General features: G+C 39.4%; 1 protein-coding gene across 1 annotated transcript; it reads right to left on the bottom strand.

Moving 5' to 3' along the window:
• Positions 1-4,805: 4,805 nt before the first annotated feature.
• LOC100974311 (olfactory receptor 2M7) lies at positions 4,806-11,839 on the bottom strand. The gene has a single exon (XM_003815315.5). It carries the CDS (start codon positions 11,837-11,839, stop codon positions 10,901-10,903), a length of 939 nt encoding a protein of 312 aa, XP_003815363.3. The 3' UTR covers positions 4,806-10,900.
• Between the last annotated feature and the right edge of the window lie 1,358 nt (positions 11,840-13,197).

Here is a 13,197-nt window from a genome sequence, read left to right as displayed (position 1 = left end):
TTTTTGCACATTAATTTTGTATCCTGAGACTTTGCTGAACTTACTTATCAGCATACGGAGTTTTTGGGCTGAGATGATGAGGTTTTCTAAATATAGAATCATGTCATCTGCAAAAATACAATTTGACTTTCTCTCTTTTTATTTAAATATGCTTTTAAAAATATATTCCCTGATTGCCCTGACCAGAACTTCCAGTACTGAATAGGAGTGGTGAGAGAGGTCATCCTTGTATTGTGCTGGTTTTCGAAGGGAATGCTTCCAGCTTTTGTGATTCAGTATAGTATTGCCTAAGGGTTTGTCACAAATAGCACTTATAATTTTGAATATGTTTTATCAATCCAAGTTTATTGAGAGTTTTTAACATAAAGGAATGTTGAATTGTATCGAAGAAATTTTATGCATCTATTGAGATAATAATGTGGTTTTTGTCCTTGGTTCTGTTTATGTGATGGGTTACATTTATTGATTTGCACATATTGAACCAGCCTTGCATCCCAGAGATGAAGCCAACTCTATTGCAGTGTATAACCTTTTGATGTGCTGCTGGATTCAGTTTGTTAGTATTTTATTGAGGATTTTGACATCAATGTTCATCTGAGATACTGGCTTGAAGTTTTACTGGCTTGAAGTTTTCTTTTATTGTTTTGTCTCTGCCAGGTTGTGTTAGCAAGATGATGCTGACCTCATAAAATGAGTTAGGAAGGAGTCCCTCCTTTTCAATTCTTTGGAATAGTTTCAGAAGGAATGGTACCAGCTCCTGTTTATACCACTGGTAGAATTCGGCTGTGAATCCTTCTGGTTCTGGGCTTTTTTTTTGGTTGGTAGGCTATTAATTACTGCCTCAATTTCAGAACTTCTTATTGGTTTCTTCAGGGATTTGACTTCTTCCTGGTTTAGTCTTGGGAGAATGTATGTGTCCAGGAATTAACCCATTTCCTCATAGGTTTTCTAGTTTATTTTCATAGAAGCATTTATAGTATTCTCTGATGGTAGTTTGTATATCTGTGGGGCCATTGGTGATATCCTCTTTATCATTTTTTATTGTGTCTATTTGATTCTTCTCTCCTTTCTTCTTTATTAGTCTAGCCTGTGGTTTGTTTTGTTAATTTTTTCAAAAAAACTAGCTCCTGGATTCACTGATTTTTTGAAGGGTTTTTTTGTGTCTCTACCTCCTTCAGTTCTGTTCTGATCTTAGTTATTTCTTGTCTTCTGCTAACTTTCAGATTTTTTGCTCTTGCTTCTCTACTTCTTTTAATTGTGATGTTAGGGTGTTGATTTGAGATCTTTCCAGCTTTATGATTGGGCATTTAGTGCTATAAATTTCCCTTTTAGCACTGCTTTAGCTGTGTCCCAGAGATTCTGACAAGTTGTCTCTTTGTTCTCATTGGTTACAAAGAATTTCTTGATTTCTGCATTACTTTTGTTATTTAGCAGGAGTCATTGAGGAGCAGGTTATTCAATATCCATGAAACTGTGTGGGTTTGAGTGAGTTTCTGAATGCTGAGTTTTAGTTTAATTGAACTGTGGTCTGAAAGACTTCCACTCCTTTGCATTTGCTGAGGAGTGTTTTACTTCTAATTATGGTCAATTTTAGAATAAGTGCCCCGTGGCACTGAGAAGAATGTAAATTCCTTTGATGTGGGGTGGAGAGTTCTGTAGATGTCTATTAGGTCCACTTGATTCAGAGCAGAGTTCAAATCCTGAATATCCTTGTTAATTTTCTGTCTTGTTGATCTGTCTAATATTGACAGTGGGGTGTTAAAGTGTCCTACTATTATTGTGTGGGAGCCTACGTTTCTTTGTAGGTCTCTTAAGAACTCGTTGTATGACTCTGGGTGCTACTGTATTTGGTGCATCTATATTTAGAATAGTTAGCTCCTCTTGTTGAATTGATCACTTTACCATCATTTAATGCCCTTCCTTTTCTTTTTTGATCATTGTCAGTTTAAAGTCTATTTTATCATAGAGCAGAATTGCAACTCCTGCTTTCCTTTGCTTTCCATTTGCTTGTTAAATTTTCCTCTATCCCTTTATTTTGAGCCTGTGTGTGTCTTTGCACGTGAGATGGATCTCCTGAATACAGCACAATGATGGGTCTTGACATTTTATGCAATTTGCCAGTTTGTGTCTTTTAATTGGGGATTCCACCCATTTACATTTAAGGCTAAAATTGTTATGTGTGAATTTGATCCCGTCATCATGATGCTAGCTGGTTATTTTGCACACTAGTTGATGCAGTTTCTTCATAGTATCATTGGTCATCATATTTTGCTGTGTTACTTCAGTGGCTGGTACCAGTTTTTCCTTTTCATATTTAGTGGTTCCTTTGGGACCTCTTGCAAGGCAGGCCTGGTGGTGATGAAATTTCTTACCATTTCCTTGAGTGGAAAGCATTTTATTTTTCCTTCGCTTATGAAACTTAGTTTGGCTGGGTATGAAATTCTGGGTTGAAAATTCTTTTCTTTAAGTATGTTGAATATTGGCCCCCACTCTCTTCTGGCTTGTAGGGTTTCTGTTGAGATATCTGCTGTTAGTCTAATGGACTTCCCTTTGTAGGTGACCTGACCTTTCTCTCTGGCTGCCCTTAATAGTTTTTCCTTCATTTCAACCTTAGAGAAGCTGATGATTATGTATCTTGGGGTTGATCTTCTCAGGGAATATCTCAGTGGTGTTGTCTGTATTTCCTGAATTTGAATGTTGGCCTGTCTTGCTAGGTTGGGGGAAATTCTCCTGGATAATATCCTGAAGTGTGTTTTCCAACTTCTCAATGTCTTGTGTGATTCATTCTCAATGACTTGTGTTTTTATATCATCCCATATTTCTCAGAGGTTTTTGTTTGTTTGTTTTTATCCTTTTTTCTCTAATCTTGTCTACATACTTTATGTCAGCAAGATGGTCTTCAAACTCTGATATCCTTTTTTTCTACCTCATCTCTAAGCTTTGTCTTCATGCCTTATTTCAGTAAGTTGATCTTCAATCTCTGATATCCTTTCTTCTGTTTGATCAGTTCGGCTATTGATACTTGTGTGTGCTTCATGAAATTCTCATGCTGTGATTTCAGCTTCATCAGGTCATTTATGTTCCTCTCTAAACTGGTTATTTTAGTTAGCAACTACTCTTACTTTCTATCGGTTTCTTAGCTTTTTTTGCATTGGGTTAGAACATACTCCTTTAGCTCAGCGGAGTTTGTTATTACCTACCTTCTGAAGACCACTTCTGTCAATTCATTCATCTCATTCTCAATATGGTTCTGTGCACTTGCTGGAGAGGTATCGCAATCATTTGGAGGAGAAGAGACATTCTGTCTTTTGGAATTTTCAGTGTTTTGTGCTGGTTTTTCCTCATCTTCATGGATTTATCTACCTTTGATCTTTGAGGCTGATCATCTTTGGTTAGGGTTTGTTGGGTTGGTATTTTTGTTGATGTTTTGGTTGCTGTTGCTTCCTGTCTGTTACTTTTTCTTCTAAGTCAGGCCCCTCTTCTGGAGGTCTGCTGCAGTTTGCTGGGGGTTCACTCCAAACCCTGTTTGCCTGGGTATCACCAGTGGAGGCTGTAGAATAGCAAAGATTGCTGCCTGCTCCTTCCTCTGGAAGCTTCATCCCAGAGGAGCACCAGCTTAATGCCAGCCAGAGCTCTCCTGTATGAGGTGTCTGCCACCCCCTATTGGGAGGTCTCTCCCAGTCAAGAGGCATCTGGTCAGGGGCCTGCCTGAGGAGGCCATCTGTCCCTTGGCAGAGCTGGTGCACTGTGCTGGGAGAACCCCCCTTGTCAGGATCAGCTGCTCTCTTCAGAGTTGGCAGGCAGGAAAGATTAAGTCCACTGAACCTGTGACCACAGCCTTTCCTCCCCCAGGTGCTCTGTGCCAGGAAGATGACAGTTCTGTCTGTAAGCCCCTGAATGGAGCTTCTGGATTTCCTGCAGAGATGGCCTGCCCTGGGAGGAGAAATCTAGAGAAGCAGTCTGTCCACAGCTGCTTTGCTTTGCTGTGGTAAATTCCACTCAGTCCAAACCTCCCAGTTTCTTTAGAACTATCAGGGTACAACTGCCTACTAAGCCACAGTAATGGCGACCTCCCCTCGCCCCCCTCCTCCACCTCCCACCAAACTCGATAGTCCCAGGCAGACTCCAGACTGCGGTGCTGGCACTGAGAATTTCAAGCCAGTGGTTCTTAGTTTGCTGGGCTCCATGGGAGTAGGATTCGGTGAGCGAGATCACTTGGCTCACTGGCTTCAGCCCCCTTTCCAGGGGAGTGGACAGTTCTCCTGTCACACTGGAATTCCAGGTGCTGCTGGAGTCTGAAAAATCTCCTGCAGCTCAGTGCCAGCTCAGACAGCCACCCAGTTTTGTGCTCAAAACCCAGGGCCCTGGTGGAGTAGGCTCTCATGGAAATATCGTATTCTGCAGATTGCAAAAATTCACGGAAAAAGCATAGTACCGCAGGCAGGCAGCACAGTCCATCCCCTCTTTGCTTGGCTAGGGGAGGGAGGTCCCCTGGTTCTTTGCACTTCCTCGATGAAGCGATGCCCCACTCTGCTTCTGCTCACTCTCTGTGGGTCGCACTCACTACCTAGCCAGCCCCAGTGAGATGAACTGGGGACCTCAGTTGGAAATGCAGAAATCACCCACCTTCTGCATTGGCCTTCCTGGGAGCTGTTTCTGCTCACCCATCTTGGCCCCTCCTCCAGTGTATTAACTTTTATTCCAAAGTGAGTTTTAAGAGGCTCAATAAAATTTTGAGTTTACACCTTGCAAAAAGATTTGTATGCTACCTGGATGCACAGCACAAAATTTATGATACTGAAAAAACAGAAAGCTTTGTTGTTCTGATTAGTACTAAGATGGTGGATAGGAGGAAGGACTAGCTTGCAGCTCCCACTCAGATGGACAGAGTAGCATGTGGAAACTCACATTGTGAACTTTTGCTCCAAGAACTACTGCAGGAACATACCAGGAAAGCTGAGAGAAGCCACAGACCCTTTGAAGGAACTGGATCACCACTGCGGGCTCCCTGAGACACTGAAAACCTGTGAATCTGTTTCCTTTCTCAACAGAGAGGCTCATGTTCTGGAATGAGTTCTCAGCCCTGGTCACCAGCTGCTTGGAAATAGACTCGGTGCTGTTGTGAGGGCACAGTGGGAGTACGGCTGGCCTTTAGGACTGTGGGCTATGTGGGAGCTTGGTGAGACTGGTGACTGCTGCCTTTCTCTCACTTCCCTGATGACCTGTGTGTTGCAACACAGGCAGCCATAATCTCCCTGGGAATATAACTCCATTAGACTGGAAACTACACCTGCATTGACCTCACAGCAGCAGCACAGCAAGCCCCACCCAAGGAGAGGCTGGGCTCGGACACGCCTATCTTTGCCCACACCTAATTGTCTTTCTCTACCCACTTTGGTAGCCGAAGGCAAAGGTCATAATCTCTTGGGAGCTCTAAGGCCCTGCCCACCAGCTGAGAAACATGAATACTTGAAAGGGTGTCCCTAGGGCAAGTTTGCATCCTCACTATAGGGCCCCAGCTCTTGCGCTCTGAAAGTATCACCTCCTGGCTGGAGGCCAACCAACACAAAACCAGCACACTAAACAAAAACACAACCAAAGACCCTCACAGAGTCCATTTTACTCCTCTGTTACCTCCCCTGGAGCAGGTGCCGGTATCCATGGCTGCAAGACCTGAAGACAGAACTCATCACAGGACTCTTTGAAGACACTCCCTAGTACCAGCCCAGAGCCTGGTAGCTCCCCTGTGTGGCTAGACCCAGAAGAGCAAAAGCAACTACTACAGTTTGGCTCTCAGGAAGTCCCTTTCCTAGGAGAGCTGGGAGAACACCACATCAAGGGAGCACCCAGTGGGACAAAAAAAAATCTAAACAGCAGCCCTTGAATCCCGGATTTTCCTTCTGAAATAGTCTACTCAAATGAGAAGGAACCAGAAAAACAATTCTGATAATACAACAAAGCAAGGTTCATTAATACCCCCAAAAGATCACAGCAGCTTGCCGGCAATGAATCCAAACGAAGATAAAATCTCTGAATTGCCAGAAAAAAAAAATTCAGAAGGTTATTAAGCTAATCAAGGAGGCATCAGAGAAAGGTGAAGTCCAACTTAAAGAAATCAAAAACATAATGCAGAATATGAATATGAAAGGAAAATTCTTCAGTGAAATAGCATGAATAAAAAACAATAACAACTTCAAGGAAATCAAGAAAACACTGAGAGAAATGCAAAATGCATGGGAAAGTCTCACCAATAGAATTGAACAAGCAGACGAAAGACCCTCAGAGATGAAGACGATGTTTTTGAATTATACCAATCCATCCAAGACAAAGAAAAAAGAATTTTAAATAATGAAAAATCCGCCAAGAAGTTTTGAACTGTGTTAAATGTCCAAATCTAAGAATAATTCATGTTCCTGAAGAAGAAGAGAAATGTAAAAGTTTGGAAAATAATTAGGACTCACATAAACTTACTATAAAGGGGTGGAAGAAGATATTCCATGCAAATGTAAACCAAAATTGAGCAGGAGTGCCTACTCTTATATCAGAAAAAACAAACTTTAAAATATCAGCAGTTAAAAAAAGAAAAAGAGGTACAGTATAAAATGATAAAAAGAGTAGTGCAACAGGAAAATTTCACAATTGTAAATATATATGCACCTAATTGTGAAACTCCCAATTATAAAGCAATTACTACTAGACCTAAGAAATCAGATAGACAACAACGCAAAAACATTGGGGGACTTTAATACTCAATGGAGAACACTAGACATGTCATCAAAACAGAAAGTCAACTAAGCAACAATGAAATTAAACTGTATACTACAACAAATTGACTTAACAGATATTTACAGAAGATTCTACCTAACCACTGCAGAATATACTATTCATCAGCACATGGAACATTCTCTGAGATAGACCATATGATAGGCCATGAAACAAGCCTCAGTAAATTTAAGAAAATCAAAATTATATCAAGTACTCTCTCAGACCATAGTGGAATAAAACTGGAAATCAACTCCAAAAGGAACAATCAAAACCAGGCAAATACATGGAATTTCAATAACCTGCACCTGAAAGATTGTTGAGTCAACAATAAAATCAACATGGAAACTAAAAAAAATTATTTAAACTGAATGAAAGTAGTGACACAGCCTATCAAAACCACTGGGATACAGCAAAAGCAGTGCTAAGAGGAAAGTTCATACCATTAAATGCCTACATCAAATAGTCTGAAAGAGCACAAATAGACAATCTAAGGTCACACCTCCCTGAACTGCAGAAACAAAAACAATCCAAACCCAAGCCCAGAAGAAGATCAGAGGAGAACTAAATAAAATTGAAATAAACAAAAAAATGCAAAAGATAAATGAAACAAAAAGCTGATCTTTGAAAAGATAAATAAAATTGGTAGACAATTAGTGAGATTAACCCATCAAAGAAAAGATTTAAATAAGCTCAATTAGAAATGAAACAGGTGACCGGGCGTGGTGGCTCACGCCTGTAATCCCAGCACTTTGGGAGGCCGAAGTAGGGGGGGATCATGAGGTCAGGAGTTCAAGATCAGCCTGACCAACATGGTGAAACCCCATTGCTACTAAAAATACAAAAATCAGCCCAGTGGGGTGGCATGTGCCTGTAATCTCAGCTACTCAGGAGGCTGAGGCAGGAGAATCGCTTGAACCCGGGAAGTGGAGGTTTCAGTGAGCCCAGATTGCACCAGTGCACTCTAGCCTGTGCAACAGAGTGAGACTCCATCAAAAAAAAAAAAAAAAAAAAAAAAAAAAGAAAAGAAAAGGAAAGAAAGAAGTGAAACAGGCAATAATAAAACTGGTACCACAGAAACACAAAAGGTTATTCAAGGCTACTATGAACAGCTTTATACACATAAACTAAAAGACCTAGAGGAGATGGATAAATTTCTGGAAATATATAAACCTCCAAGATTAAATGAGGAAAATATAGAATCTCTGAACAGACCAAAAATAAGCAGCAAGATTAAAATGGTAATTTAAAAAATGCCGACAAAAAAAAAGTCCAGGACCAGACAGATTCACAGCTGAATTCTATCAGACATTCAAAGAAGAATTAGTACCAATCCTATTGACTATTCCAAAAGATAAAGGGGGAATCTTCCCTAAATCATTCTATGAAGCCACTATCACCTTAATACCAAAAGCAGAGAAGGACATAACAAAAAAAGAAAAGTACAGACCAATATCCTTGATGAACATAGATGCAAAAATCATCAACAAAATACTAGCAAACTAAATACAATGGCATATCAAAAAGATAATCCACCACGTTCAAGTGGGTTTCATACCAGGGATGCAGGAATGGTTTAACATACCTAAGTCAATCAATGTGATATACCCCACATAAACAGAATTAAACAGAAAAATCACATGATCATCTAGATAGACAAGAAAAAGCATTTGACAAAATCCAGCATGCATTTACGATTAAAATCCTCAGCAAAATCGGTGTAGAAGGGACATACCATAAGATAATCAAAGCCAACTGTGACAAATCCACAGCCAATAATAAACTTAATAGGGAAAAGTTGAAAGCATTTTGCATGAGAAATGGAATAAGACAAGGATGTCCCCTCTCACCACTCCTATTCAACATAGTACTGGAAGTCCTAACTAGAGCAATAATACCAGAGAAAGAAATAAAGGGCATCCAAATTGGTAAAGAGGAAGGAAAACTGTCACTGTTTGTTGATGATATAATCATATACCTAGAAAACCCTCAAGGCTCATCCAAAAAGCCCCTAGAACTGGTAAATGAATTCAGCAAAGTTTCAGGATACAAAATTAATGCACACAAACCAGTAGCTCTGCTATAAACCAACAGTGACCAAGATGAGAATCAAATCAAGAACTCAACCCCTTTTACAATAGCTGCAAACAAAAACAAAAACTAAAACTAAGGAATATACCTAACCAAGGACATGAAAGACCTCTACAAGAAAAACTACAAAACACTGCTGAAAGAAATCATTGATGACACAAACAAATGGAAACACCTCCCTTGCACATGGGTGGGTAGAATCAATAGTGTGAAAATGACCATACTGCCAAAGGCAATCTACAAATTCAATACAATTCCCATCAAATTGCCACCATCATTCTTCACAAAACTAGAAGAAACAATCCTAAAATTCATATGGAATCAAAATGGAGCCTGCACAGCCAAAGCAAAACTAAGCAAAAAGAACAAATCTGGAAATATCACATTACCCAACTTCAGATTGTACTATAAAGTCATTATCATGAAAACAGCATGGTACTGGTATAAAAATAGGCACATGGACAAACCAAATAGAATAGAGAACCCAGAAATAATGTCAAATATTTACAGCAAACTGGTTTTCCACAAAGCAAACAAAAACATAAAGTGGGGAAAGGACAACCTATTCAACAAATGCTGCTGGGATAATTGGCGCGCCACATGTAGGATAATGAAACGGAATCCTCATCTCTCACCTTATACAAAAATAAATTCAAGGCCAATCAAAGACTTATGTCTAAAACCTGAAACCATAAAGATTCTAGAAGATAACATTGGGAACACCCTTCTAGATATGGCTTAGGCAAAGACTTCATGATCGAGAACCCAAAAGAAAATGCAAAAAAAAAAAAAAAAAGTGCGGGGATAAAAGATAAGACTAAATTAAACTAAAAAAACTTCTGCAAAGCAAAAGAAATAATCAACAGAGTTAACAGACAACCCAGAGAGTGGGAGCAAATCTTCTCAATCTATACATCTGGCAATGGAATAATATCCAGAATCTACAAAGAACTCAAACAAATCAGCAAGAAGAAAACAAACAATCCCATCAAACTGGGATTGGGCTAAGGGACTTGAATAGACAGTTCTCAAGGAGATATACAAATGGCCAAAAAGCATAAGGAAAAATGCTGAACATCACTAATTATCAGGGAAATACAAATCAAAACCACAGTGCAATACAAACTCACTCCTGCAAGAATGGCCATAATCAAAAAAATCAAACAATAATAGATGTTGACATGGATGTGGTGAAAAGGGAACCCTTTTACACTGTTGATGGGAATGTGAACTATTACAACACTAGGAAAAACAGTGTGAAGATTCCTTAAACAACTAAAAGTAGATTTACCATTTGATCCAGCAATACCACTACAAGGTATATACTCAGAAGAAAAGAAGTCATTATACAAAAAAGATACTTACATGTTGCCTGTTTATATCAACACAATTTGCAATTGCAAATAGATGGAATCAGCCTAAATGATCATCAGTCAATGAGTGGATAAATAAAAGGTGGTATATACATACCATGGGATACTATTCTTCCATGAAAATGAATGAATTAATAGCATTTGCAGCAACCTGGTTGGAATTGGAGACTATTATACAAAGTGAAGTCACACAGGCATGGAAATCCAAACATCGTATGTTCTCACTCATATGTGCCAGCTAAGCTATGAAACACCAAGGCATAAAAATGATACACTGGACTTGGGGACTTGGAAGAAATGTTGGGGACTGGAGAGGGCTAAAAGACTACACATTAGGTACAGCGAACACTGCTTGGTTGATCGCTGCACTAAAATCTCAGAAATCACCATTAAAGAACTTATTAATGTAACCAAACACTATGTGTTTCCCGAAATGATAATGAAATTTAAAAATAAAAATGGAATGTCCTTATTGAAAATGCCTTGTATCGTAGTCATAACTGAATTGAATATAAAAAAATCTAAAATAGTTTATCTGAAATAAATTATACTGGTACCCATCAATATGTTGAGCAATGCACACAAGTAGTGATATTTTTAGGACTTAATAGAAAAAGAGAGACATTAAAAAGAAGAATTTAGCAGACAGCAAAACATGAAATTTATGAGGTAACTCAATCTCCAGACTTGCCCTTTCCTAAGATTTTCATTAATGCTCTGGTCACTTCCTTGTTGCGGAGGCTATAAATGAGAGGATTCAGCATGGGAGTGAGGATGGTGTAGAATACAGACACCATCTTGTCCTGCATAGGAGAATGATGAGATGTGGGCTGAATGTACGTGAACAAACCTGCTCCATAGTACATTCCCACCACCATGAGGTGAGAGGAACAAGTAGTAAAAGCTTTGCGACGACCCTCTGCAGATCCCATGTGAATGACAGCCAGAATAACTCGAGCATAGGAAGTGATGATGATTGCAACAGGGAAAACAAGCATTACTATACAGCAGATGAAAATAACCTCTTCAAATATTGATGTGTCATTGCATGAGAGGATTAGTAGGGAAGGGAAGTCACAGAAGAAGTGGGCTATTTCCCGAGACCCACAGTAGGAGAAGGAAAATGTCGCTACAGCATCAATGATTCCATCTGTAGAGCCCAGGATCCAGGAGAAGGCAGTCATAAGTCCACAAATTTTGGGTCTCATGAGATTGGTGTATCTTAGAGGGTGGCAAATGGCAGTGTAGCGGTCATAAGACATAACAGCCAACAGAAAGCATTCGGAGCCAAGCAATGATATATAGAAGAAAATTTGTGTGGCACAGCCAGCCATAGAAATGGACTTGCTGCCAGACAAGTAGTTGAAGGCCATCTTGGGTACGGTGGTGCAGATGAGCATGAGGTCCATGAGGGACAGTTGGCTGAGGAGGAAGTACATGGGGGTGTGGAGCTGGGTATCCAGGTAGATGAGGAGAACCATGATGGAGTTTCCCATGAAGGCCACTGAAAAGATGGCCAGGACCAGAAAGAAGAGGAAGGTGTGGGTGGGGCTATGATTGAAGATTCCCAGGAGGAGGAAGTCAGAGTTGAAGGTCTGATTCTCCCATGCCATGATGAATATGCCTGTTACCTAGCACCGCAAAAACATTTCATTAATTTGAGAAACATTTACCCAGTGCCTTATAAAGCATGTGATTATGGTAAATTCTGTAGTTTGGTGATCAATACAGGATGGCCAGGATTATAAAACTCAAAGTTTAAGAATTATGGAATCATAAAGAAATATGTTCTCTCAGCAGTGTCTCACTTATAAAATTATGGAGCTTGTCCTAACTTTTCTTCTAAGCATTCTTTTTCTCCATTGAAAAATTACAATAACAATATCTACTACATGATCAATGGAGTTTTTCCAAAAAGAATATGTCTCCAAAGCGAACAGTTCCTAAAACATCAGAAGCCTGTTACAGGTAAATTGATAGAGAAATTCAGGTTCAGTCACCATGTGACCAACACAATACTAGAAATGGACAATAAATTTGTGCCTTTATTCACATGATAGTAGGCATTTTTCCTACCAGAGTTAAGAAAATGTGTATGTTTACCTATTACTTTACAGTTTAAAGTATTTGATCTATACTTTATAGTAAGTTTTCTATACAGTAAGTGGATTCACTGAAAAGATTTTCAATTATACAAATCTAAGACATATGCTCTTTTTTCTATAGCCCAGTGTGATGCATTGAATTATGTTTCTTCCCCAAAAGATAGCATGTGAGCTTGTTTAGAAATACATAAAGGGTATAATTAGTTAAGGTGAGGTCAAGTTGGAGCAGAGTGGGTCTCTCTAATTCAATGTGACTCATGTTCTGATAACAGGGTGGCCATGTGAAGACTGAGACACTGAGGATACCATGTGATAGGGGAGGCAGGGATTGGAGTGGTGCATCTACAAATCAAGAAATGCCAACAACTGTTAGTTATAACAGGAACCTGGGAGAGAGGAATGGGACAGATTCATCCTCTTAGAGCCCTCAGAAGTGTCCAACCCTGCTGACAACTTGATTTCAGATTTCTAGACTCCAAAACTATGAGAGAATAAATTTCTATTGTTTTAGGTAACCTGTTTGTGATTTCTCTGTACTGGCATTCGTAGGAAATTAATACATCCAATATATCCTATAGAAAATAAGTAGATATAAAAACAGAAATTAAGAAAAGCATGAGATTCACCCTTTCAACAACATTTATGAAGCCTGGCTATGTGTTGATCACTGGGGCTACCACAGTGACCAGAATAAAGAAAGCCCGTGTCCATACAGGTCATAATGAGTGTGATCAGATGATGATTATAAAACACTTTATGTCATAAGAGGATAAATGTTTTGGAGAAAAGTAAGTCAAAGAAGGGTGTTAGAAATGCACTAGTATGTTCACCTTTGAATAAAGTAGTCAAGGGAAACCTCACACATC

Source organism: Pan paniscus, chromosome 1, assembly GCF_029289425.2.
Source record: "Pan paniscus chromosome 1, NHGRI_mPanPan1-v2.0_pri, whole genome shotgun sequence".
Lineage (NCBI taxonomy): Eukaryota > Metazoa > Chordata > Mammalia > Primates > Hominidae > Pan > Pan paniscus.
Note: the sequence above shows the minus strand (reverse complement) of the source record. Positions and strands in the feature narration are given on the sequence as shown.